Raw genomic sequence first — 27,193 nt, forward strand, 5'->3', positions numbered from 1 at the left:
GCCTCATCCAATTTAAGGTGGTGCATAGGGCCTATGTGACGGTTGCAAGGATGAGCCGGTTCTTTGCAGGGTTGGAGGATAGATGTGGACGGTGTGCAGGGAGGAGGGGGGGGGGGGCGTGAATCACATCCACATATCCTGGGCGTGTCCAAAGCTGATGGGGTTCTGGCGGGGTTCTGGCAGGGGTTTTCGGATGTCTGAGATTCTGGGGGTGGGGGTGGCCCTGAGTTTGGAGATGGCGATATTCAGAGTGTTGGAAGATCCGGGTGTTCAGGTGGGAGGTGAGGAGAGAGGCCGATATCCTGGCCTTTGCCTCTCTGATAGCCCAGAGACGGATTCTGTTGAGCTGGTGGGACTCGGAGTCGCCAAAGGCTCGGGTGTGGTAGCGAACTGGTAGAATTGCTGCACTTGGAAAAGGTTAAGTTCACCTCATGGGGAGTGGAGGAGGGGTTCACTCAGAGATGGCAGTCATTTATCAACATCTTTAAAGTGAATTAAGACATGTGTGTGTGTGTGTGGGGGGGGGGGGGGGGGAGAGGGGGAGGGCTGCTTAAGGCTTTGTTCTGATTTTTCTTTGTGTTGGGAGGGGGGGGGGCTAAGGGGTCGGGGAGAGTTGTGGGGCTCGGTGTCAGGGATTGTGGTTGGCCTGTTTTCTGTATCTGTGGTTTTCTGTAATATCTATATATATTATTTATATATGCAAAATGCCTTTAATAATTTTTTAAAAATTGTTTCCCATGACTATTGAATCCATCATAACGTTTTCTATCTGAAATTTTAAAAAATACAGATGTATGAGGAATAGGACGATGTGGATAGTTTTCTCGGAGAGCTGTTCAGTTACAATGATGGCCACCTAGCTTCCTTCTGTGGTGTGAATATCTACAATTTCCACTTGGAAATCGGATATCATCTCAGGAGCCCTGCCACTGATTAAATCCACTGATTATCCGGGACCTCGGCGATTCTCCGCCTCCACTGGTGGGGGAATTCCCGGTGGCGAGGTTCACTTGTGCTTTCCAAAATCGTGTAAAAGGCGCATTGGCTGCTGAGGGGGGTGAGGGGGTACAGAAAGTGTCCAACATCGCCATAGTGTGCTGACACTTGTGCCACTGGCCGGGAGGGGCTTCTGCCAGGGCCGGGGGAGTAGCGGAGGTAGCCAGGAGGTGGGCTATGGGGTCATGGTGAACAGGCACGCAACACCATTGCTGCAGCCTGCATGGCAGCCATGCAGTTGCTCGTGCCACCGACTGCCCACTGAACATAAAGCCACGGGTCGTATGGTTGTCCCCCCCCCAGGCCACCTCTCTGAATGCTCTCTGGCCCCAGCCGACCCATCAACAAGATGGGCACGTTCCAGCGTAGCCAGTGCCACCTTGTTAGCTGGGATGGTGTGTGTGGAGAGTGAAGTGTGTACATGCGGCTGCAGTTTGTCAGCCTCCTGAGTGTCAATCACGGACCTGGCGAATCACCATTTTGCATTGGAATCGGTCATGTTCCATGTGGCGCCGCAGCTTGCCCCTCAACGGTCGCTGAATCGGTCCAGGTATGGCGCCAGTTTTACTATCGTAGAAGTCCACGAATCCTGCCCCGGCATCGTCATTTAGTCTCAGGAACGGAGAATCTGGCTGCTGGGGCCTCATGAAATCTCAAGTCTTGGTCGTTATAAAATAAATATTAGATTGGGAAGTCTAAAGAGGTTGCAGCTGAGACCCCATATTAGAGGACGTTGCCAGATTTTCTCCTACTTGTAGCACAGAAGGAATAAAGGACATCAATTGAAAAGTAGAATGCATCTAACGGGATTCATCACATAGCCACTGGGCACCTCCCAGAGTGGAGATCACTCTCAGGATTGGATCACTATTGAAGGAGCCTGGATACAAATGGGTCACCCGCACATACGCAGGTACACACACACACACACTTACATACACACAAGTAGCGTTTTCTTACTGGAGAATTGGGGGTAAGGGGGGGAAGATGAGGCAGGGGAGATTGGGGTAAAGGAGGGGTGTCATGGCTGAGTGAAGGAGGGGGAATGGGGTGTGTAGGAGGGGCGGGGGGGGGGGGGTGAAGGAGGGTTGGGAAATGATCTCGATTCCTGCTGCTGTGAGCTCGGATTTACAGGTACCCAACTCAAATTTCTACCCTGCCCACATGACAGCTGTTCCTGGCCGCACATTCTCTGATTCAAACGCTGGCCGCCAACCATTGTTTTGCTCCCATCAGGTACCTTGGGTTGGGCCTCCCCTGTATCCGCACTGACATTCCTCACCGTGCAGAAACTTGGCCACGTGCAGCATGTAGTTCTGAACATGTGAATGTCTCCAATGGTGCCTGCACAGAGCCAAGAGCTGCAACGGATCCGATAAGTTCCACCCCTCAGCTGTGCTAGTTTGGGAATTGTGATTGACTTTTCAATTGTGGGCAGGGTTGCAATATAAATCTGTGATGCATTATCAATTACTACAAAGACGAGAGTAGTCAATAATCGAGGCTTTATTGAGCAAAGATGTGTGGCCTCCTGTAGCTGCTATCAGAATGGGAGCAGCTCCAGCGAGCACACACATTTATACTCCGCCTCCTGGGCGGAGCCAGCAGGCAGGTATTTACCCATGTACCTTTAGTACAGGAGCCTTACCGTACTACATCTAATATACAGTTAGTGGTGACTACCACATCCACCCCCTGTTAAAAAAAAGAGTCCGGCAGGGGTGGTGGAAAATTTACAAGGTCAGGCAAAATTTACAAGTTCAGGCAAAATTTACAAGTTCAGGCGGTCTGGTGCCTTGACTCTCCGCTGTGATCGCCTCAGTCCCGGTGGTGATGCGGGCGCCAACTTGGTCACCTGTGACTCCGGGAGCGTGTTGTCCTCGTCTTCATTGCCCCCGAGTGGAACCAGTGGGAAGACGGATCCTTCTGGGGCGGAGGCTGTGGTGAGGTGCGCTGGTGGGGGGGAGGGTGAGTGGCGCCGGGGCAACCGGAGGGGGGGGGGGGGGGGTGTTGGGTGGTGGGACGTGGGTGGGGATCCAGCAGGTGCCAGGTCCCGGATGGAGACTGTGTCCTGGTGTCCGTCGGGGTGCGCCACGTAGGCGTACTGTGGGTTTGTGTGCAAATTGTTGTACTCTTTCGACCAACGGGTACGCACATGTTTGCGAAGGTGGACAAGTCCAGGAGCTGCCAGCCATGTTGGGAGCGAAACCCCGGAGGTGGACCTCCTGGGGAAAGCAAGGAGGCGTTCATGGGGGGTTTCGTTAGTTGCAGTGCACAGGAGTGATCGGATGGAGTGGAGCGCGTCGGGGAGGACATCCTGCCAGCGGGAGACCGGGAGAGGTTTAGACCGTGGGGCCAGCAGGACGGCCTTCCAGACCATCCCATTCTCCCTCTGCACCTGCCCGTTTCCCTGGGGGTTGTAGCTGGTCGTCCTGCTCGAGGTAATGCCCTTGCTGAGCAGGAACTGACGCAGCTCATTGCTCATAAAGGAGGATCTCCGGTCGCTGTTGACGTAAGCGGGGAAACGGAACAGGGCAAAGATGCTGTTGAGTGCTTTAATGACCGTGGCAGAAGTCATATCGGGGCATGGGATGGCGAAGGGAAATCGGGAGTACTCATCGACCACGTTCAGGAAGTACGTGTTTCAGTCGGTGGAGGGGAGGGGCCCTTTGAGGTTCATGCTGAGGCGCTCAAAGGGGCGGAAGGCCTTCACCAGGTAAGGTCGATCTGGCCGGTAGAAGTGCGGTTTGCACTCCGCGCAGACCTGGCAGTCTCTGGTGACAGCCCTGACCTCCGCAATGGAGTAGAGCAGGTTGCGGGCCTTTATGAAGTGGAAGGACCGGGTGACAAGAGACCATCATGTCGGGCCTGGAGTCAGTCCACTTGTGTGCTGGCACATGTACCTCGGGATAGGGCATCGGGGGGCTTGTTGAGCTTCCTGGGGCGATACAAAATCTCGTAATTATAGGTGGAGAGCTCGATCCTCCAGCCCAAGATCTTATCGGTTTTGATCTTGCCCCGCTGTGTATTATTAAACATGAAGGCAACCGACCGTTGGTCAGTGAGGAGAGTGAATCTCCTGCCGGCCAGCTAATGCTTCCAATGCCGCACAGCTTCCGCAATGGCTTGGGCCTCCTTTTCGACAGAGGAGTGCCGAATTTCGGAGGCATGGATGGTGCGGGAAAAGAATGCCACGTGCCTGCCTGCCTGGTTGAGGGTGGCGGCCAGAGCGACGTCTGATGCATCGCTTTCGACCTGAAAAGGGAGGGACTCGTCGACCGTTTGCATCGTGGCCTTGGCGATGTCTGCCTTGATGCGGTTAAAGGCCTGGCGGGCCTCAGCCATCAGGGGAAAGAGTGTGGACTGAATGAGTGGGCGGGCCTTGTCTGCATAATTAGGGACCCACTGGGCATAATAGGAGAAAAACCCCAGGCATCGTTTCAGGGCCTTGGGCAGTGGGGGAGAGGGAGTTCCATGAGGGGGCGCATGCGGTCGAGGTCGGGCCCCAGAACTCCATTTTCCACGACATAGCCAAGGATGGCTAAGCGGTCGGTGCGGAACACGCACTTCTCCTTATTGTACATGAGATTAAGGAGTTTGGTGGTGTGGAGAAATTTGTGAAGGTTAGCGTCATGGTCCTGCTGATCGTGGCCGTAGATGGTGACGTTGCCTAGGTACGGGAAGTTGGCCCGCAGTCCGTACCGGTAAACCGTTCAGTCCATCTCAAGTTGGAAGACCGAGACCCCGTTAGTGACGCCGAAGGGAACACTCAGGAAGTGATAGAGGCGGCCATCTGCTTCAAACGTAGTGTATTAGACGTCCTCCTTGCAGATGGGGGCTGGTGGTAGGCAGATTTCAGGTCCACTGTGGAAAAGACCCGGTACTGTGCAATCTGATTGACCATATCAGGTATGCGTGGGAGGTGGTACGCGTCGAGTTGCGTGTACTGATTGATGGTCTGACTGTAGTCAATGACCATCCTGTTTTTCTCCCCAGTCTTTACTACTACCACTTGGGCTCTCCAGGGGCTGTTGCTGGCCTCAATGATGCCTTCCCGCAGAAGCCGCTGGACCTCCAACCTGATGAAGGTCCTGTCCTGGGCACCGTACCGTCTGCTCGTGGTGGCGACGGGTTTGCAATCCGGGGTGAGGTTTGCAAACAAGGAAGGTGGATCGACCTTAAGGGTCGTGAGGCCGCATACGGTGAGGGGGGTAGGGGTCCGCCAAATTTTAAAGTTAAGCTTTGGAGATTGCAATGGAAGTCCAGGCCGAGTAACAGGGCAGCGCAGAGGTTGGGGAGGACGTAGAGCCGGAAGTTGCTAAACTCTACGCCCTGAACGGTGAGGGTCGCGATGCAGTACCCCCGGATTTCCACAGAATGGGATCCGGAGGCCAGGGAGATTCTCTGGGTAACGGGGTGTACCGCGAGGGAGCAGCACCTTACCGTAGTGGGGTGGATGAAGCTTTCTGTGCTCCCGGAGTCAAAAAGGCAGGTCGTCTTGTGCCCATCGATTTTCACCGTTGTCATTGCGGTTGCGAGGTTGTGAGGCCGGGAGTGATCGAGGCGAGCTGCGGCTGATGCTGGTAGGCCCCAGGCTGGCCAGCAGTGGTGGCAGGCGATCAGTGGCCAGATGAACTTCCCGACGAGCAGGGGTCCTGAGGTGCCGTCCAAAATGGCGCTGGAGATGGCGGCGCCAACGGAACGCACATGGCGAGCGGTATTAAAGATGGCGGCGCCCACGGACCGCACGTGGCCTGTGGGGAAGAAGATGGCGGCGCCGACGGGCCGCACGTGGTCTGCGGGGCGAAGATGGTGGCGCCCACAGGTCGCACATGGGGGGTGGAGGAACGCTGGGCCTAGAAACAGCGGCGATCGACCGGGCCTGGCACACAGCAGCAAAATGTCCCTTCTTTCCACAGTTGTTGCAGGTTGCGCGCCGGGCAGCGCTGCCAGGGGTGTTTGTTCTGCCCGCAGAAGTAGCATTTGGGCCCCCCGGGGTTGGTTGGCTGCCGCGCGGCGCAGGCTTGCAGTGGGCTGGGGTCGGTAGCTGGTGGGGCCCACGATGTCCAGGAGGGTGCCATGCGGTCGGGGGCATACGACTGCACGTTACGGGAGGCCACTGTTAGCGAGTTTGCGAGCTGTCTGGTTGCCGCAAGGTCAAGCATGCCCCCTTCCAATAGGCGCTGGCGGATGTACGCCGACCCCATGCCCGTAACAAAAGCGTCTCTGATTAAAAGTTCTGTATGCTCGACTGCCGAAACTGCCTGGCAGTCACAGTTCCTCGCCAGGATGTGCAGGGCACGCCAGAAATCATGTAGGGACTCAGCGGGGAGTTGCTGTCTTGTGGACAGGAGGTGTCTGGTGTAGAGTTTGTTAACCGGCCGAACATAATGTCCTTTCAGGAGCTACATTGCTTCAGAGTAAGTGGGCGCATCTCGGATGAGAGGAAAAATGTCAGGGCTCACCCGTGAATAAAGGACCTGGAGCTTCTGTGCATCCGAGAGTTCCTCAGCGGATGTTCTGAGATAGCTTTCAAAGCAGGCTAGCCAGTGGTCAAAGGCCGACGTGGCATTGGCTGCTTGTGGGTGCAGCTGTAGGCGATCAGTTCCATCGTTTAAAAATCTTTGCTCAATAAATTGATGCACTTTCAATTACTACAAAGACAAGAGTAGTGAATAATTGAGGCTTTATTGAGCAAATATGAGTGGCCTCCTGTAGCTGCTGCCAGAATGAGAGCAACTCCGGCGAGCACACACATTTATACGCCGCGTACTGGGCGGAGCCAGCAGGCAGGGATTTACCCATGTACCTCTAGTACAGGAGTCTTACCGTACTACATCTAATATACAGTTAGTGGTGACGACCACAATCTGTACCGGATTTGCTGTGAGTGACATGAATCAGAGAACCTGCATTCTGGGGACCCCTTGCCTTTGGAGACCCCGTGCTTGAGCACGATGTGTTTCGCTGTAAATCCACCTCTGCCCACAGATGAATAGTTTCTCTCTATCTACCTTGATCACTGCCAAACCATCTAAACTCCTAGAATACTAGTCTAGTCTATGAAACATGTTCGCACAACTTAACTCTTCTGGCCCTGGTATCATTCTTTGTGAATTGGTGTTGCACCCCCTCTCTAAAGCTAAAATATCCTTCCTGACATGTGCCTATCCCATCATGCAAAGTCAACAACACTGGAAAAATGAATGATACAGCGTTGCTTTGCAGCCGACCGACCGTGAAAAAATACCTCTTTGAACTTTGATTGTGGACTCTGGAATCCACGTAAATGAATATTTATTTTTATCATAGAATTTACAGTGCAGAAGGAGGCCATTCGGCCCATCGAGTTTGCACTGGCTCTTGGAAAGAGCACCCTACCCAAGCTCAACACCTCCACCCTATCCCCATAACCCAGTAACCCCACCCAACACCAAGGGAAACTTTGGACACTAAGGGCAATTTATCATGGCCAATCCACCTAACCCGCACATCTTTGGACTGTGGGAGGAAACCGGAGCACCCGAAGGAAACCCACGCACACACGGAGAGGATATGCAGACTCCGCACAGACAGTGACCCAAGCCGGAATCGAACCTGGGACCCTGGAGCTGTGAAGCAATTGTGCTATCCACAATGATACCGTGCTGCCGATTTTCTCTATCATCTCTGTATTCTAAATTCTTCTTTACTCTATCCTTCTTGCTATTGTCTGTGTGTGGAGGTGACAGTGCGACACTCCTGCTTTTTGAGTGTTTGAGTCAACTAACCATTTGAGTTCATCCTAATTCAAGCTTGTTGTGGGGTCATTAATTCCAAATTGGATCGCACCAAAACTGAAGGGTTTGGAAATATGTCACTGCTTGTAAAGAGGGAAACAAAATCAAAACACCTTTCTGTTTATGGACCAGTGGTGAGAGGAAAAATCAGAGCTGTTTTTATCAATCCCCCCTCCTGCCTGTGACAATATAGTCACTGAACTCCCTTCGCTCATTGGACATCCTTCTAATTCTAGTTTGAATGATCTCCAGTTACCATTTTGCCGGAAGCAATAACCATCATACGGTTTGTCAGCATCAACGTTCCAGTTCAACACGCCTATTGTATTCTTTCCACACTGCTCCTTCGAACTGATTCTCGGGATAACAATAAAACCGTCATCCACCCAACCATACCTAGAGGAGAGACACAGAAAATAACCCCGTGAAACTTTGTAAAGGGACACCTTCAAGAATCAACATCTGTGCAAGAAGGAGAACAGAAGGTGACTTCCGGTGACGGCGGGCGGGAGGCGGCCGCACAATGGAGGGCTCCCGTTTGGCAACGGCATTTTCAGAGCTTTAAGCCCGGTCCCAGGGTGGCAGAAGCAGGGAGAAGGCACGGAGGAGGCACAGTGAAGACACAGGAGGAAAAAAAGAACAAAGAAAAATGTCGAGGGTGAGCAAGAAAACGGCCGGAAAAAAAAACAGCTGGAGGTCCGTCGGGGAGTGGAAAGGTCACCGCGGGGTCACCAGGAAAAATGGAGGCTGGAGCACCAGGGAAGGCCGCACTGCTTACGGCTGAAGAAACAACTAAGGTGATGGCTGTGGAATTTGAAAAGCAGTTGGCGCAGATTGCGAAATGCATGGAGACGGTGAGGAAGGAGATGAGGGAGGTTTTGAGTGTGCTGGTGGAGGAGGCGGTTTCCCCGGTGAGGACGGAGGTGGCGAGCGCAGTGGCGGAGGTGCGAGAGCAAGGGGAGGCGCTGAAGGAAGTGGAGGAGACGTTATTGCAGCACGGTGATCAACTTGCCTCGATGGGGAAAGAGATGCGGAAGGTGATGGATACTAACAAGGATCTGCGAGGAAAAATGGAAGACCTGGAAAACAGATCCAGGCGACAGAATTTGAGGATTGTGGGGCTGCCCGAAGGAGTTGAAGGACCGAAGCCGACTGAGTATTTTGCCGCGATGCTGGCAAAACTATTGGGGGAGGGGGAGGACCCCTCCCGATATGAACTAGATCAGGCTCATCGGTCGTGGAGGCCTGTACCAAAGGCGAGTGAGCCGCCAAGGGCAGTGACTCTGTGCTTCCATAGGTACAGGGTGAAGGAGAAGGTCCTGAGCTGGGCCAAGCAGAAGCGGGTGGTGCAGTGGGCTGGAGCTGGTATACGTGTATACCAGGACTTTACGGTGGAGCTGGCGAGGAGGCGGGCTGCCTTCAACCGGGTGAAGAGGGCACTGTACATTTGCAAGGTGCGGTGCGGCATTGTATATCCAGCGAAGCTGAGGGTGACTTACAAGCTCAGGGACTTTTATTTTGGAAGCAGTGGAGGAGTTTGCGAAAGCAGAAGGACTGTGGCAGAACTGACAAATTGAGGAATGGCCATGTGCCGATGTAACCTCATGACTGTATTTTCTTCTTTTTTGTATCACTGCGCGCGGGTGTAGAGATTAAAGGAGCCAAGGTGGTATATATTTGGACAAGGGAAGGGACGGGACTTTCACTCGAAATGAGAGTTCTTTGGGGTGTAGGTGGATATGCGGGGTTTGTGTGCTAAAAGGGGATCTTTGGGCTTTCCTAGGGCCGGGCAAGTGGGAAAGGGACCCGGGCGGGGGCCTTCACGCTGGCCGGTTTAAGCCGGCCAGTGAACGGGAATGAGGTGTGAGGTGGGGGGAGGGGCTGCGGCCATCGGAGCCTGGCAGAACAGGCTCCGAGTGGTCTAGCCAGGGTGGAAAGTTGGGGGGGGGGGGGGGAAGGAACCGAGGTTGGGAGGAGGAGTTTTACAAGAGGCAGTGGACGGGAGGAGCTGGAGACCTGCAGTGGGGGGGGGAGCTGTGTAAGATTAAGGGTGACTACGGGTAATCCCTGATTCCTTTTTGTCATTTGTTTATGTAAACATGCGGGTTGAGGTTCGGGGGTTGGTGGGTAGATGGGATTGTTGTTATTATGGGGACTGACATATCTTGCTGATTATTGTTTATTGTTGATGGATGTAAATGTGGGAGAAAATGTGAAAAAGGAGGAGAATAAAAAATTTGAAAAAAAAAAAAAAGAACAGAACAGAGATTTAGGCTCAGGGAATGAGGCAGTGACTGAGACTTGAACCCATAATAAAGTTGAGGTTCCCAGTGTAGTTCTGAGGGACCACTGCACTGTTGGTGGAGTAGTGCTGAGGTTGTGTTGAAGGGGCAGCACCGAGGGATCAATGATGTCGGGGGGGCACTTTTGGAGGGTCATTACTGAGTAAGTGCTGTGCTGGCAGAGATATCATTGTTTCGGTAAGATATTAAATCAGGCTCCATCGGCCCTTTCAATCAACATCACTAAAACTAATGGCCTGGTCAATATTGATCACATTGCAGTTTGTGGGAACTTGCTGTGTGCAAATTGTTTGCCATGTTTCCCAAATTACAACATGGCTGCACTTAAAAAAAAAAGTACTTAATTGGCTGCGAAACACTTTGGGAAATCCTGAGGCCTTGAAAGACGTTCAATTAGTTGGCTGGGATTCTCCATTGCGGGTCTGCCCTGCTTCCGCTGTCAGCGAGGACGGAGAATTTGGCGGTCAGCCAAATCTCCCATTCACTGCAGCGGGTCCGGAGAATCCCGCTGACGTGAACAGACAGAAAATTTTGCCCTAGCCTATTTCTTCTCTTTTATCTGTTGGAGAATGTAAGTCTTGAGGTATCTATCAGCATCACACAGCGTAACTAGCTAATGCCTGGAGACATATTTGTATTCCAAATTCCCACATCAACCATTTTCCAGCACCTGCATTTGTTTACCAATTAATGGTAAGTGTGGGGAAGGATGATCAGTCTATGCTTTGCACTTGTGACCAATAGGAGCTGAGTTGAGACCACCAACATAATTTTGTTGAGGATTCATAAAGGTGGATGAAGGAAATCTTGTTCCAAAATAGTTGAAGCTGAAACTCAGAATTCTGAACCAGCCATGTTTCCTCATTCTGGATTCAGAGTAAACTGTCAGTGGGATTTAATAATAATAATATTTATGGTTGTCAAAAATAGGCTTACATTAACACTGCAATGAAGTTACTGTGAAAATCCCCTAGAGGCCACACTCTGGTGCCTGTTCGTGTACGGAGGGAGAATTCAGAATGTCCAATTCACCTAACAAGCACGTCTTTCGGGACTTGTGGAAGGAAACCGGAGCACCCGGAGGAAACCCACGCAGACACAGGGAGAACGTACAGACTCTGCACAGACTGTGACGCAAGCCGGGAATCGAACCTGGGACCTTGGTGCCGTGAAGCAACAGTGCTAACCACTATAACCGTGCCGCCCTCCACCATCAACTGGAACATTACGGAAGATGTGGTTTAATGTAGCATCTTCTCAAATCATCCTTAGCACTGGACTCTTTGTTAATCCATTGCACCATCTGGGGGAGCCCTATCAGCCTTTGCACAGTGTAAGGGCCCTTCCTGGTTATTCCCTTATTTCCCCTTTATTTTATTTTGCCATTATCATTTTTGATCCATGGATGATTAATGGACATGTAACTTTAAATCAAGCAACGGAGAGGAGTGAGGAATTCATCAGTTATAAGAGAGAACACTCTGCTAGACTGCACAGGAAACCTCAGACTTTTCAGCACCAGAGAGAGATAGGGTGGGACTCTGCTTGGTTGATTGGCTGGTGACCAATTAACAGTGTTCTGCCTGGTAACAGGTGGTGATTGGATCCTATCCCAGTGGGATAGTTCTCAGAGACAGCAAGGAGCGGTTGAGTCCTAGACGCACAGATACAAAGCTCTGCTTGTTCTCTCTTCTCCAGGTTTTGTCCAGGATGGCTGTATTTCTGAAGCTGCAGATAACCGGAAGAAATGAATCTACAGGGAAACCATTACAAGCTGCAAACAAAGACAAGGACCTGTTCCCGCTCTCTGCAGAAAGGCTGTGAGTACTGTATTTCTGAATGAGTCTCCAGTAAAAGCCTTGAACTGAAAGCAAAGTCTGAAGAAAACCACCATCTGAAACAAAGACTCTTTTTCCCTTTTACTTATGATTTTCACCCCTCTCCACCCCTCTGTGTTTGTCAGTCATGTGTGCGTAGAGGGTGGGGGGCAAATTAAAGTGGGAAATTAGGAATTAGATAATAGTTAACCAGTTGCATATTTCATTATAGTTCTTATTAGAAATAAAGTTGTGTTACATTTACAAACCTGGTTCCTGCAATTATTGATCAGCCAAGGGCCAAAGAATTTGGGTATTTTTCTAAGAATTATTGTTACTATTGTGGTGTTGCAATTCCAGGTCAATGCTAGCCCAGGTTGTCGTAACAAATGTTACATTTCAGACAACAGACTCAGTTCCGAAGACGAATCATACGGACATACAAAATAGGAGCAGAAGTAGACCACCCGGCTCTTCGAGCCTGCTCCACCACCTGATTAGAATCCAATATGATCGGCTGTGATCTTAAGGCTAACTCGGTTTCTCTATCCACAGATGTTTTTCCGGCACTTTTCATTTCAGATCTCGAGTATCCTCGGTATTTTGCTTTCAATATCGGTAGTCGGGTAAACCTGTGCTTCTAATAGGATTGCAAGAAGTTTTACAACACCAGGTTAAAGTCCAACAGGTTTGTTTCGAATCACTAGCTTTCGGAGCGCTGCTCCTTCCTCAGGCGAATTCTTACAACACCAGGTTAAAGTCCAACAGGTTTGTTTCGAATCACTAGCTTTCAGAGCACTGCTCCTTCCTCAGGTGAACTCTAATAGGATTCACTAACCTTTCAGCCAGTTGAAAGGTGAGAATGATGATTTAACGATAAGATGATACCCACCTGCACGTTTCGAAGCCTTGTCGTTGCGCCAATTCCACCTGAAACCTTGTTGCCAACAGTGTCCCAAGGCTGGTGCAGACATTACGTGCTTGAGCCTGTGACAATTTGTATTCATCTTCCAAGCTGATGTGGAAAACCCCCAAGATCCGACAATTGCTAAATTCAATATCTGCAACAGAAAGAACATCATCAGACATGAAACAGGAACGGGATTCAAACCCACACATTTCAATGGAACAAAAGGCTGGGATTTTCTGGCCTGCCTACCACCAGGATTTTCCAGTCTCAACGAAAATCTATGGACTTTATATGTACATATTTACTGTAATTTTAAAAATTTCTTATTAAGAAATGTACTTGGGTCTCGCTCTTCCCCACTCCCTCTTACAGACCTTGCTCTCACCATCTAACCGCCCTTCATGCTCACCCTGATCCCGAAATTTAAGTTTCCTGCTATTTCCAGTTTGTCATTTTTAATAGGAGTGTTGCTGCTCCTTTGGTTCAAATGGGAAGAGTGCTGCTAGAATGCACTCTTAAGCCCCGCTCCCTCTCACTAGCTCCATTCCTCCCTCTCACCATCCCTCCTCCGTCCATGCTCACCCTGACCTCCAAATTTGCGTTTCCTGCTGTTTCTAGCTTGACCAATCAGAGGCTGGATTCTGGAGATTGGGTGAGTTGGAAACAGCCTGGAAGGCTCCAACCAGTTTGGGAACACCTGTTAGTCTGTGCATTTCTATCATGCTGTTAAACCTTTCTTTGTTTTTAAAAAATATGTATCATCTTTATAGCTGCGTTAAAATGTAACAAGTTATGAAATGGACCAACGACCTGAGCTCAACACTGGATGGTAGGACATGGAGAGAAGAGAAGAATGAATGAAAGGAGAAGATTTCCTTTTTACATTTAGAGTACCCAATTATTTTTTTTCCAATTAGGGGAATTTTAGCGTAACCAATCCACCTAACCTGCACATCTTTCAGTAATGGGGATGAAACCCTCGCAGACACGGGGCAAATGTGCAAACTCCACAAGATAGTGACCCGGTGCCGGGATCGAACCCGGGTCCTCGGTGGAAAGGAGAAGATTCTAATGGGTGTAAATATTTGAATGGGTGTAAATTTAGAGAGCTGGATAGTCAGCGAGACCTTAGTGTCCTCATGCATCAGTCGCTGAAAGTAAGCACGCATGTCCAGCAATCGGAAAATGCTGATTGTGTGGAAGTGGGAATGAGTGCGTCCGTGTGTGTGTGCCGTTTGTATCCAGCTCCTTCAATAGTGAGCCGACCCTGACAGCCGCCTCCACTTGGGAGGTGCCATTATAATGCAGTTGACCATTGAAGCCCTTTCTTCCTTTTGTGTTATCGCAAGCAGGAGCAAATCACGGCCGGGACTCTCCAATCTCGCGGTCATGTTCCGACGCCGGCGTGAAAACGACGGCAACCACTCCTCCGTCAACGGTACTCGATAATCAGGTATGTCCCCCTTCCTAGGGGGCTAGGTCGGCGCTGGAGTGGTCTCCGCAGTCCAGCCGGCGCGCCTAAGAATATAGAAGTTTTGTCATTTATCCTATCTGAAGCATAACCACAATACCAAAATTATGCTACATTGGTCAGAAATTAGAGTGTGTTACCTTATTCAATAGATAGTATGACAGGGAAAAAATGGTTGAGGGTGCAGGCAAGAATTTCTTCCTTACTCAACATGTTAAGAAGCAATGGATTTAATCAGTGGCAGGGCTCCTGAGATGATATCTGATTTCCAAGTGGGAACTGTAGAAATTTACACCACAGAAGGAAGCTACATGGCCATCATTGTAACTGAACAGCTCTCAGAGAGAACTATCCACGTCGTCCTATTCCTCATAATTCTGTATTTTTTTAAATTTCAGATATGAAATGTTATGATGGATTATATTCCTGCCACTGTTTCTGGTGGGAACGTCAGAATTGAACCCCTCAATTCATATCAATAGTCATTGTATTTCATTGGTTGAGGAAACTATTGCTACAAGCAACTTGCTGTACCTGCTCTAAGAATGGGTTCAGTTTTGAGGTATAAAGAAAGGTTTCAAAATGGAGGTTGGGGTATTCTGGTTGATGGAAATAAGTGACAGTGACAGGGAGAGAGAGTAAAGAGAGAAATGTGAGTGAAGGGAGGGGTGAAGAGAGAGTGTGTGAGTGTGTGCAAGAAGTGGGCTTCGTCCTTCAAATCCTGGGGTGGGGGTGGAGGGAAATTAAGCTTAGCACAGGACCCCACGACATATAGATCTGTCTCTGCTTTTGCAAAGGTAAGAAAGTTATGCTGAAGTTTTATAACACGCTGGTTCGGCCTGAGCTGGAGTATTGTGTTCAATTTGGGACCCCAAACTTTACGAATATTGGAGTTTAGTTGCATGGCGAAACTTGAGAAGCTAGGCTTGTTCTCCTCGGGGTATCAGAGAAGAGAACATTAAGGGGAGATTTAATAAGGTTGTGGTTCAAATGATGAACATCAACTGTTTTTTCTAAAACTCCTAGAGGTATGGCAACATCACCACTCAATAAGGAGGTATTTTGATTGTGAAGAACATAGAGAGAATCAACAATCTGTTGCCCCTTATAACGGAGAGGAACAGCAACCTGCCACCTGGAGCTTGTAATTTGATGTCTGATGAATGAAGTGTCATTGGCCAGTCAAGGTCATCTGCTGATGTGTTAACAGCAATGCCAGTATCAATGCTGAAAGTAGTACTGAAGCCTTGAACCTGGATTGAAACTGACCAATTGTCTGGATTAAGGCAACTTCTGCGAGGAGATCAAATTCTATTGTTGTCTGGACTTTCCATTTCTTGGATGGAATGTGTTCCATAAATAGCTCCTTATATTTGACATTTGATTTATTGGATTTGCAGAAGCACTTGAGATGTCCAGATTTGCCACACTGGAACCATTCCCTTCTCCTTGCTGGGCAATCTGTCCTATATCTATCTCCTCTCCATTTAAAGCTATGTCCCCTCATGCTAGCCATCACCATCCAAGGAAAAAGGCTCTCACTGTCCACCCTATCTAATCATCTTGTATGCCTCTCTTAAGTTACCTCTTAACCGTCTCTCTAATGATAACAGCCTCAAGTCCCTTAGCCTTTCCTCATAAGATCTATGTGATCAGGTGCAACAGGTGATTAAGAAAGCGAATGGGGGTTTGTCCTTCATTGCTGGAGGGATGGAGTTTAAGACTAGGGAGGTTATGCTGCAACTGTATAAGGTGTTAGTGAGGCCACACCTGGAGTATTAGCTGAGAAAGGACGTACTGGCGCTGGAGGGTGTGCAGAGGACATTTACGAGGTTAATCCCAGAGTTGGGGTTGGATTACGAGGAGAGGTTGAGTAGACTGGGACTGGGGGGGGGGGGGGGGATATCTTATAGAAACATATAAAATTATGAAGGGAATAGATAGGATGGATGCAGGGAGCTTGTTTCCACTGGCGGGTGGAAGCAGAACTAGGGGGCATAGACTCAAAATAAGGGGAAGTAGATTTAAGACTGAGCTAAGGAGGAACTTCTTCACCCAAAGGGTTGTGAATCTATGGAATTCCCTGCCCAGTGAAACAGTTGAGGCTCCTTCATTAAATGTTTTCAAGATAAAGATAAATAGTTTTTTGAAGAATAAAGGAATACAGGCTTATGGTGTTTGGGCGGGAAAGTGGAGCTGAGTTCACAAAAGATCAGCCACGATCTCATTGAATTGCGGAGCAAGCTCGAAGGGCCAGATGGCTTACTCCTGCTCCTAGTTCTTATGTTCTTATAAAACATTACCTCGGTTTCCCTCTCCACAGATGCTGCCAGATCTGCTGTGTTTTTCCAGCATTTTCTGTTTATATTTTGTATGAGAAAGTGCACAAGCCTACAATCACCTCATCTACTCAACCCTCCAATTACCACCTGCTGCACATGTAAGAGTCTGCAGATTGTGCATTGGACTTATCAGCCATCCCTGAACCCATCAACCCAGAGTGGAAGCAAATCATCCTCGATTCCACGGGACTGCCAAAGAGGAGAGTGTGCCTGTCTTGCAGTGTCTGTGCCCAGTGTCTGCAGCTGACTTCCAATGGGAAGTCTGCAAATGGCTTTGCAGGACCTCCTTGAGGATCTATGGCCCTTATGGACCTGACTTCAGACTGCACCATCTTGGCTGAGCAGCAGGAGTAGGGCCGGCTTGCTGAGAAGCAACAGCAAGGGCACTGGCAGATTGGCAGCAAAGTCTCCAGATGGTTCGTGTTGTGCAGCTGGAGAGCTGCATGCCAGTGTTCATGCCTCAGCCAGCACTCTGTGCACATGTTTCACAAAATTGTCATAATAATAAAGTTTCAGTATTTTGCAGGGAATCTTTATATATTATTTTCAAAACGTGTATGGGCATTTATTAATAAATGCGGAAGATAATTGTTGCAGGAAGCATAGACTAATCTGCCCCAGTATCAATCAGGTTGCTGGCTCGTGGGGAGGGGCCATTTTCACCGATCTGGATGATGATGCTTTGCTGCCACCTTTTCAATATTTAAAACTTCCTTATAGGCATACAGGGACAGGAGGAGGCCTTGCAGCCTCTCTAGCTAGTTCTGCTATTCAATCAGGCTGTTGCTGATCTGCATCTTAACTCCATTTACACGCTTTGTCTCCTTTCACCCTCACAAAAATCTATCAAACTCACATTTAACATTTTTTTTATTTGCCTCAACAGCTTTTTTGAGGATGAAAGTGCCAGGTTTCAATTCCTTTATGTGAAGAAGTGCTTCCTGACATCACCCTAAACTCCCCACTCTAGTTTTAATGCGATGCCCTCTTTTCTGGACTCTCCCATTCCCTGCACCAGAGGAAATAGCTTCTCTCTACCCTACCAAATCTGTCTTAACATTTTGAACACCTCAAAAGATGTGAAATGGAGCAGAGCACAGGGCAGGGCAAGCGGTGGCCAGGACCGAAGCGGCGGCCAGGACCGAAGTGGGGGCCGAACCTGCAGGGAGGAAGGAACGGAGGAGCGAACAACACCCCCCCCCCCCCCCCACCAAGCAGGAGAACGCAGGGTGCGACGAGCGGCGGACCGGACCGAGCAGCGGGGACCAACTGACACCCCCCCCCCCCACCGGTGGCGAATACCACGGGGCAGGAACAAAGAGGGATTCTGGGCCAGAAGCCACTCTCCCTCTCGACCTGGGTGAGTGAGGGAAAAGGAAGGAAAAAAAGAACTTTTGCAAACACAAAACTCTGAAAAGAAAACTTTTAACTTTAAAAACTTTTTGTGTTCTCACCCAAAGTTCACCTGAGAAGAATTTTATAAAAGAGGAAAAATAAAGTGGTAAAGGAGAGAAAGGAGAGAAGAAAAAGGGAAAGGGGGGGGGGGAATGAATAAATAAATAAGAGGGGGGGGGGAAAATGCCAGAAGGGAGCTAAAGCAGAGGCAGAAGGGGCACCAAAGGCAGACGGGGCAATGGGCGAGCCAGTTCAGACGAGCCAATTAGCGAGCAAAGCGGTGGAACAGAAGTATCGCCGCATCAAAAAGAGCTGGGCATACAGGTGCAGTCTCCCCCGGGGCCAGGGGGGAGCTGGAACTGGAAGGCAGCCTTTGCCGATGCGCTGAGGGAACATCAGCAGGTAAACAAGGCAGAGGCTAGGGCAAACAGAGGCCGCAGTGCAGGCAACGATGGCCAAGGCCCTGACGGAGGTGCAGCAGGCCCTGGGCAGAGCAGTGGAGAAATTGGACGCCCAAGGGGAGAAACTGGAAGCCCAAGAGGCGACCATTAAGGAGCTGGAGAAAGCAGCGACTGACATGAGCGACCGGATCATGGCCCTGGAGAGGGAGGTGGCGAGACTGGGCACAACACAGGGGAGCCTGAAGGGCAGAGTGGACAACCAGGAAAAGCGCTCGAGGAGGCAAAATGTCAGGATAGTGGGCCTACCAGAGGGGATCGAGGGTAGAAACCCAACGACATACATGGCCGAGATGCTGGGCAACTTAGTGGGGAAGAAAACCTTTCCCAGCCCACCAGAAATGGACAGAGCGCACCAGTCGCTGCGCCTGAAGCCCAAATCAGGGGAACACCCGAGAGCAGTTATAGCTAAACTGCACCGGTACCAAGATAGGGAAACAATCCTACGCTGGGCCAGGAAAAACAGAACCTGCAAATGGGAAGGACATGCCATTAGAATTTACGAGGACATTGGGGCAGACCTAGCCAGGAGACGGGCCGAGTTTAATCGAGCGAAAGCAGCTCTTCACAAGAGTGATGTGCGTTTTGGTATGCTGTACCCAGCGAAACCCTGGGTCACATACCAAGAAAGAGAATACTTCTTTACAGCCCCTGCCGAAGCAAACCAGTTCGTCGAGGAACATGGGCTGGAAAACCACCAGCGAAGGTAGAAATGAGGGCCCCCTGGCAGGGGGCAACAACGCGCCGGAGAGGAGGGGAGGGGCGAGGCAACGCCAGGCCCCCCCGCCCCCGCCACGGCGAGCGCACCCTGAACTAAGAACAGACCACTGCCCGAGGGACCGCTTCAGGTGGGAGGCCAGGCCCCAGCACGAGGGAACGAGAGTAGCAGAGAGGGAGAGCAAGCAAGAGGAGTGCAGGGTAGGATAGGGGAAGAGCGGGCAGAAAACCGTAGAGGGCGGGCAGGGGAGAAACGAGACAGTAACTCCCGAGAGGGGGGCCACCGTACTAGCAGGAAAGCTAGCGTCGGGGGCATGCAACAAAGCAGGGCCGCAGCGCGCCCCCAACGGGGGGGAAGGCGCCAGGCTGGAGGTTGGGGGGGACCACTCAACAGAGACGGGAGAGCAAACTGGGACAGGAACAGGGGAAAGAGGAGGGACACAGGGAAGGAGGGACAAACAAGGCTAGAAAAGGAATTGGGCTACAAAGTGCCACAACCAAGGGCTCAAAACAAGGAATCGCTGCAAGCACCCACCCAGTACGGTCTCTGGGCAAAGGGAGACCCCAGAGTGCAGGGGACTACGCGCATGGCGGACGCACAGTGGGCGGCCATGTCGGGTGCCCCCGGGACAAAGGGAAACCCTGGAGCGCAGGGACCCGACCGCAGGGAGAGAGCAGTGACAGCGGCCATCCTGGACGGCCCCCTAACAAAGGGAAACCCCGGAGGGCAGGGGCGCGTCCACCAGGTAAGTATGGTTAATCCCGCAGGAGTGAGGGGCAGAAGCCCCCCACCAGGATAGTCATCTGGAACGTAAGGGGACTCAACGGCCCAGTGAAGAGATCCAGAGTCCTCACCCACCTAAGAAATATGAGGGCCGACATAGTCTTCCTCCAAGAGACACACCTGAGAGAGCAGGACCGACTGCGGGTAAAAAAGGGCTGGGTGGGACAGACCTACCATTCCTGCTATGGGACAAGGGCCAGGGGGGTGGCAATATTGATCGCCAAGAGGACTATGTTTAGGGCGACAAAGACGGTTACGGACCCAGGGGGACGGTATGTCATGGTCAGCGGGGCCCTGGATGGGGCACCGGTAGTACTAGTTAATATGTACGCACCCAACTGGGACGACACGAGCTTCATCAAAAAGACCATGGCATAAATCCCCGACAGGGACTTCAACTGTGTACAGGACCCAAAGACAGATCAAACCCCAAAACGGGGAAAACCTCAAGCATGGCAACGGAACTCAGTCACTTTATGGAGCAGATGGGAGCGGTGGACCCCTGGAGGTTCACCCACCCGGGGAGAAGGAATTCTCCTTCTTCTCCCCAGTACACAACGTATACACCAGAATTGACTTCTTTGTGCTGGGGAAAACGGTGCTTCCGGGGATAGTCAAAGTGGAATACTCCGCAATTGTGATATCCGACTAAGCTCCACACTATATGGACGTGAGGCTGGAGACGGGCAGGCCCCAAAGACCCACATGGAGGTTGGACGTTGCCCTACTAGTGGACAAGGCCTTAAACGAAAGGTTATCACGGGCCGTAGCAGAGTACACAGAGAACAACCAGAACGGGGAAGTCTCACCCTCCACGTTCTGGGAAGCACTAAAGGCCGTACTAAGAGGGGAAATCATCGCTTTCAAAGCGCGAAGAGATAGGGAAGAAAGGGCGGCTAGGCAGCAGCTGGTCGACTCCATACTGGAGGTAGAACCGTAAATACTCCGAGGCCCCGACCGTAGAGCTCCTGGCGGAGAGGAAAGAGCTACAAAGGAACTTTGACCTGCTCTCCACCACGAAAGCAGTGCACCAACTCCGTCAGACATGTGGGACCCTATATGAACACGGAGACAAAGCCAGCCGTCTGTTGGCACACCAGCTGAGAAAGCAGGCAGCCACCAGAGAAATTGCACAAATCAGGGATACCAGAGGCACGCTAGAAACAGAACCAGAAAAGATCAACAAAACCTTCAAGGCCTTCTACCAAGGGCTGTACACCTTAGAGCCCCCAATGGGGGAGTCTGGGATGAAACGGTTCCTTGATAGACTAGACATTCCAGTCGTGGGGGAGGGCAGAAAACGGGGCTTGGAAGCACCACTAGCACTGGGAGAGATCATGGACAGCATAGCTCCATGCAGGCGGGGAAGGCGCCGGACCCGACGGGTTCCCGGCGGACTTCTACGAAAGATTTGCGACAGCACTGGCTCCGCACCTGCGGGAGATGTTCACAGACTCGCTAGCGAGGGGCACACTGCCGCCCACGCTAGCACAGGCCTCAATGTCGCTGATACCTAAGAAAGGCAAAGACCCAACGGAATGTGGGTCATACAGACCCATCTCACTGCTGAATGCAGACACCAAAATACTGGCTAAAATCCTAGCCAAAAGGCTAGAAGACTGTGTACCTGAGGTGGTCGCAGAAGACCAGACGAGCTTTGTCAAAGGTAGACAGCTTACCTCGAACATCAGGCGCCTGCTGAACGTGATAATGATCCCCTCCGGGGAGAGAACACCAGAGGTGATCGTCTCCCTAGATGCAGAAAAGGCCTTCGACAGAGTCGAATGGAAATACCTCATAGGAGGTACTGGAGCGGTTCGGGCTTGGAACATGGTTCACCTCCTGGGTAAAGCTCCTATACAACGCTCCCATGGCGAGCGTACGGACCAACAATACCAACCCCCGATACTTCCAGCTGCACAGGGGCACCAGACAAGGATGCCCACTGTCCCCGCTGCTGTTCGCTCTAGCGATCGAACCACTAGCAATCGTGCTCAGAGCAGCAAAAATCTGGAGGGGGATCCGAAGGGGAGGCAGAGAACACAGAGTCTCACTCTATGCAGATGACCTGCTCCTCTACATTTCGGATCCACAGAGCAGCATGGACGGAATCATCGCGCTCCTGAAAGAGTTTGGCGCCTTCTCGGGCTACAAACTCAACATGAGCAAAAGCGAGATCTTCCCGGTACACCCACAAGTAGGTGGGGCAGCCCTAACGGGACTGCCATTTAAACAAGCCTGACTCAAATTCGGCTACCTGGGGATCCAAATAGCCCATGACTGGAAAGGGATCCACAAATGAAACCTCACCAGTCTGACAGAGGAAGTAAAAAAGGACCTGTAAAGATGGAACACACTCCCACTCTCCCTCGCGGGGAGAGTCCAGACGATCAAAATGAACGTGCTGCCCAGGTACCTCTTCCTATTCAGATCCATCCCGATCTACATCCCCAAGGCCACTTTCAAAGCACTAGACAAACTAATCATGGCGTTCGTATGGGGGGGAGGGGGGGGGGGGGGGGGGGAAATGCTAGGATCACAAAGAAGGTCTTACAAAAAACAAAATCCGGTTGGGGAGGGGGGAGGGGGGGGCTTGCCCTCCCAAACCTACTGGGCGCCGAAGGCCAAGCGAATAAAGGGGATGGATCAAGGAGCCAGAAGCCAAGTGGGTGCACGCGGAAGACGCCTCCTGCATGGGGACCTCCCTCTGGGCCCTCGCCACGGTGGCGCTCCCATCCCCATCCCCACCCAAAAGACACTCCAGCAGCCCGGTGGTAATAGCCACCCTCCAGTCCTGGAACCAACTACGGCAACAATTTGGCCTGACCAGAATGTCGGGTAAAGCTCCCATCTGCAACAACCATAGGTTCACGCCAGCGCTGACTGACGCCACCTTCAAAAGGTGGGGACAGGTCAGAAGGACACTGACAGTCAGGGACCTATACACGGACGGCAGGATCGCAACACTGGGCAAACTGACAGAGAAATTCCAGCTAGCCAGGGGGAACGAGCTAAGGTACCTGCAACTAAAAAAACTTCCTACGAAAGGAGACAGGGACATACCCACAACCACCACGACAGACACTACTGGAAGAGTTACTGGACGCAAGCATCCTAAAGGAAACTGTAGTGACATGTATGACCGACTGGTAGAAGGGGCCGACACCGTATTGGACGCAACATGGACGCAACAAGAATGAAGTGGGAGGAGGACCTGGGGATCGAAATAGGGTGGGGACTCTGGAGCGAAGCACTGCACAGGGTCAACTCCACCTCCACGTGCGCAAGGCTCAGCCTGATGCAACTAAAAGTGGTACATAGAGCCCACTTAACGAGAACCCGTATGAGTAGGTTCTTCCCGGAAGTGGAGGACAGATGTGAGCGGTGCCAAGGAGGCCCAGCCAACAACACCCACATGTTCTGGTCCTGCCCCAGACTTGTGGAGTGCTGGACAGCCTTCTTCGAGGCAATGTCCAAGGTGGTGGGAGTGAGGGTGGAGCCATGCCCGAAAGTGGCGGTCTTCGGGGTTTCAGACCAGCCAGATCCATTCCTGGGGAGGAGGGCGGACGCCCTTGCCTTTGTCTCCCTGATCGCCCGCCGTAGAATCCTGTTCGGCTGGCGGTCAGCAGCACCACCCAAAGCTGCAGACTGGCTGTCCGACCTCTCGGAATCTCTCCAAATGGAGAAAATCAAATTCGCCATCTGAGGGTCCGACGACGGCTTCCACAGAACGTGGGAGCTATTCACCCAATTGTTCCGAGACCTGTTTGTGGGCATCAAACAAGCAGAAGAATAGCCAGGTAGCCAAGAAACAGGGAGAGTAGCCAAAGCATGAGAGGGAGAGATAGACCGGGAAGGGGGGGGCAGCTAAATCTAAGAGGAAGGAAAGGCGAGCCACGGGGGGGCGGTGCAGGAGCGGGGAGAGGGGGTTAGAGGGAAGAGACGGACCAATAGAGGAGAGCCAGGGAGGGGGAGGGGGAGGCAGGGAAACATTAACAAACTTAACGTCCAAAGGAACAGAGAAAACGGGGAAGACGGGAGGGCCGCAGAAGCGGAACGAGATGACAACGGCAGCGAACTCCGTCTGGGAGAAGCAAGGGACGACAACACCACGAACAGATGCCTACTTATGTGTGTAAATAATTTTGCCAAGTGTACAGAGCTGCTGCTGTTGAGCGGGGGCATAATACCGTCCGATGGCTTCTCAGGGAAAATTAAAACATCAGCAGCAGCAGCGACCCGTAGGGGAGTGGGGGTGAGTGCTCCATTGGGAGGGTGTGGGAAGACTGAGGCGCGTGGGGTCACGTCTAGTCAATTGCTATTGTATATTCTCTTTTTGCACTATGTTAATGTTCACTCTATTTTGCTGTGTTAGGATTATTACTATTTATTATGAAAAACTTTTGCAAAACTTAATTTAAAAAATTTTTTTTTAAAAAGGTGTGAAATGCAACAAACCGCAGAGGTCCATTGGCGGGACCGTAAAATCCCACCCCGGGAGTCTGTCCAAAGCACTGTACATAACATAACTTTAAACTCTTTGAATTCACCTTGAGATAAAAACCAACATTCCGGCAACCTTTTCAATAATTTTCATACCAGCCGTCCACTAGCTTGGAATGATTTCTGCACATGGACCCCTCGGTTCTTTCATGGTTCCAAAATAATGATCGAAGAATGTAACTTCGCAAATTGATTTTTTAATATATATTTATTGAGGTTTTACATTATAACAAACAATTCAACAAAACCACAAGAACGATACAGCACGGCAAGAAAAATAAAAGGCTCAGCATACACGGATGCAGAGGGGAACAGCAGTATAACAAGCTTAATACAATCATTGGACATAACTTGATGCCTTTATAAGCCCAACTGGAGAACAAGGGAGAAACAGGATCAGGCCATGAAAACATGGTCAAATGGTGCGCACCTTCCCACACAGCGAATGCTCACAATTGCCACAAGAGTTCAGGATAAATTTTTCATTCTACGTTCAGATGCGCACCAATATATATCTCCCTTCACTCCCGCAGCGCCAGAGACACACATGACGCACCGCAACCTCCTCTCCTCTCCTCGGATACCAGGCCCATCTGCACCCGTGCAGGAACCAATCACGGATTCTTTACACCCACCCTTAAATAAAACGAAACACACAACGAAAATACGCGAGAACCCCGACTCTAAAAGGGTGTTACAACCAATCCCAAGCCTCGAAGATTACACTGTCCTCCATCAAACCCAATATGCCCAACGTTAGATCAAAGACTGCTAAAGCATGGCAGCCAATTTTAAAACTCAATCGGGAACTCACTTCCCATTTCTCGCCAAGGACTGGTCTCCTTGTCCGGCCCCCACTTCCCGAGTTGGTCAGGACAGACGACACACTATGCAGCAGGATCTCAATGAATTGAAGGCGGACCCTCACCGGGGAAAGTTCTGTATCAAATACAAGGATCCTCTCCTGCACCTCTACCATTCTCCAAGGATACCTCACAATTCCTCAAAATGAGACCCAAAGACCTGAAAGATGGAGCCGAGATCCTCATCTGGAATAACATTCCCAATGGTGGCCATCATCCCGGTGCACATAGTACCGGCGCGGTGAAAACCCGCTCACCAACAATGTTGTCCACTGCAAAGTGGGCCCCACCCAATCCCACCGTCAAATGAGGATTCTCCACAATTTAATCCGGCTCCTCATCACAAAACCCCAGTCAGGATCGACCAAGGACATAGTACAAGACATATATTCCAAAGAAAAGACAATTAGGAAATATGCACAAGGATAAAATAAAGGATTAAAAGGCACAGAGCCAGAGCTAGCAAAAACACAGCCGCTCCGTGCTATCATCATGTGACTCCCCCACTTTGCTAATTGATGAAACAGAGCAGCAATAAAATTATTTTTAAAATTGAATACAGTTTTCTTCAAATTTATTTTGAAGGTATAAAGTATTGTGAATGTAGCTGTCACTATTATAACAAATCTGAAAGATTGCCTTTTAATGTTACCATGTAGAAAATATTCTGATTAACAAGCTCAACAGGACCAGAAAGATATCAGATTCCTGGTCTTTGCATTTTGATGAGATTATTGCCTACCTGGGGCAAAAGCTTCACATGCTGACCCAATATGTGCTTGCAAAGATGATAAAGTGCATCAAGTGGATCTGGATCCCATATGCAGAATGCTGCTCTGATTCCTCCTTCATGCTCCATACCTTCTGTATAAGGTGTTAAATTTCCAGGTAGTCAGCTGGCGAATGATGCCACTGGAGCCAATCTTTACTCAGTCTTACATTCACTTACAGTGAAACATTACAAGCATACGCCTCCTAACTCAACCAGCCCACAGTTACAATAAGAATTTCTTTATATGTGCTCAAGTGAAAATCCAATTAACTCCCTCGCCTGTGTCTAATTAAACACAACTGATCTACAATTAATACCAAGCACTGCTGGGGTAGAGACGTTGTGGGCGGGTTAAATTCAACCCTTGTAAAAACACTGGCTGGCTCTCAACTCGGTTAAAAACTCTAGTACAAGACATGAACTATTCCTTCAACATCGGTTCTGCTTATCTCTTATGTCCTTTGTGTTGTTTGATGACAATGTGGGGATGCCAGAATTGGACTGGGGTAGGCACAGTAAGAAGTCTGACAGGTTAAAGTCCAACAGATTTATTTGGAATCACTAGCTTTCGGAATGTAGCTGATGAAGGAGCAGTGCTCCGAAAGCTCGTGATTCCAAATAAACCTGTTGGACTTTAACCTGGTGTTGTAAGGCTTCTTACTATTTAGATGAACAATAGAGGCAGATGGAGCATTCCTTGCAAGAAAGTAAAGGACGTTAATTACAATTCTTAGCTTCGTATTCTTTCCTTATTTGAACTTTGGAATTATATTCATTATTATTCAGTGGGCAGTTACAGTTCCTGTTTTTTAAAATGTCTAAAAATATGAGCCCAGATCTTGGGGGGGATTTTCTCCCCCTGTTTTCAGCCGTCGGGAAGGCTGAAGGAGACAGAGAATCCAACGGGAGTCCCAAAACGGCTTTTACACTGGTGGAATTTCCCTTTGAGATTGCCCCACCCTCTGCCAATAATGTAATGGGGTTCCCACCATGAAGGATTGGGAACTCCATTAGCATAATTTAGTATCCACTTAGTGGGCCTCCCCACTGTACGATCTCCCCACATAGGGAATTCCCCCTGCC

General features: G+C 50.4%; 1 protein-coding gene across 1 annotated transcript in view; it reads right to left on the reverse strand.

Moving 5' to 3' along the window:
• The window catches only part of LOC140384444 (lymphatic vessel endothelial hyaluronic acid receptor 1-like), a 106,919-nt gene that overhangs the window by 76,449 nt on the left and 3,277 nt on the right, over window positions 1–27,193 (reverse strand). Inside the window, exons 2-3 of the mRNA XM_072466157.1 lie at window positions 12,788–12,956; window positions 8,032–8,171 (exon numbers count right to left, since the gene is read on the reverse strand). Coding sequence (XP_072322258.1) covers window positions 8,032–8,171; window positions 12,788–12,956 — 309 coding nt within the window. The remainder of the gene's footprint in view (window positions 1–8,031; window positions 8,172–12,787; window positions 12,957–27,193) is intronic.

The sequence above is a fragment of the Scyliorhinus torazame genome, chromosome 10 (assembly GCF_047496885.1).
Source record: "Scyliorhinus torazame isolate Kashiwa2021f chromosome 10, sScyTor2.1, whole genome shotgun sequence".
Classification (NCBI taxonomy): domain Eukaryota; kingdom Metazoa; phylum Chordata; class Chondrichthyes; order Carcharhiniformes; family Scyliorhinidae; genus Scyliorhinus; species Scyliorhinus torazame.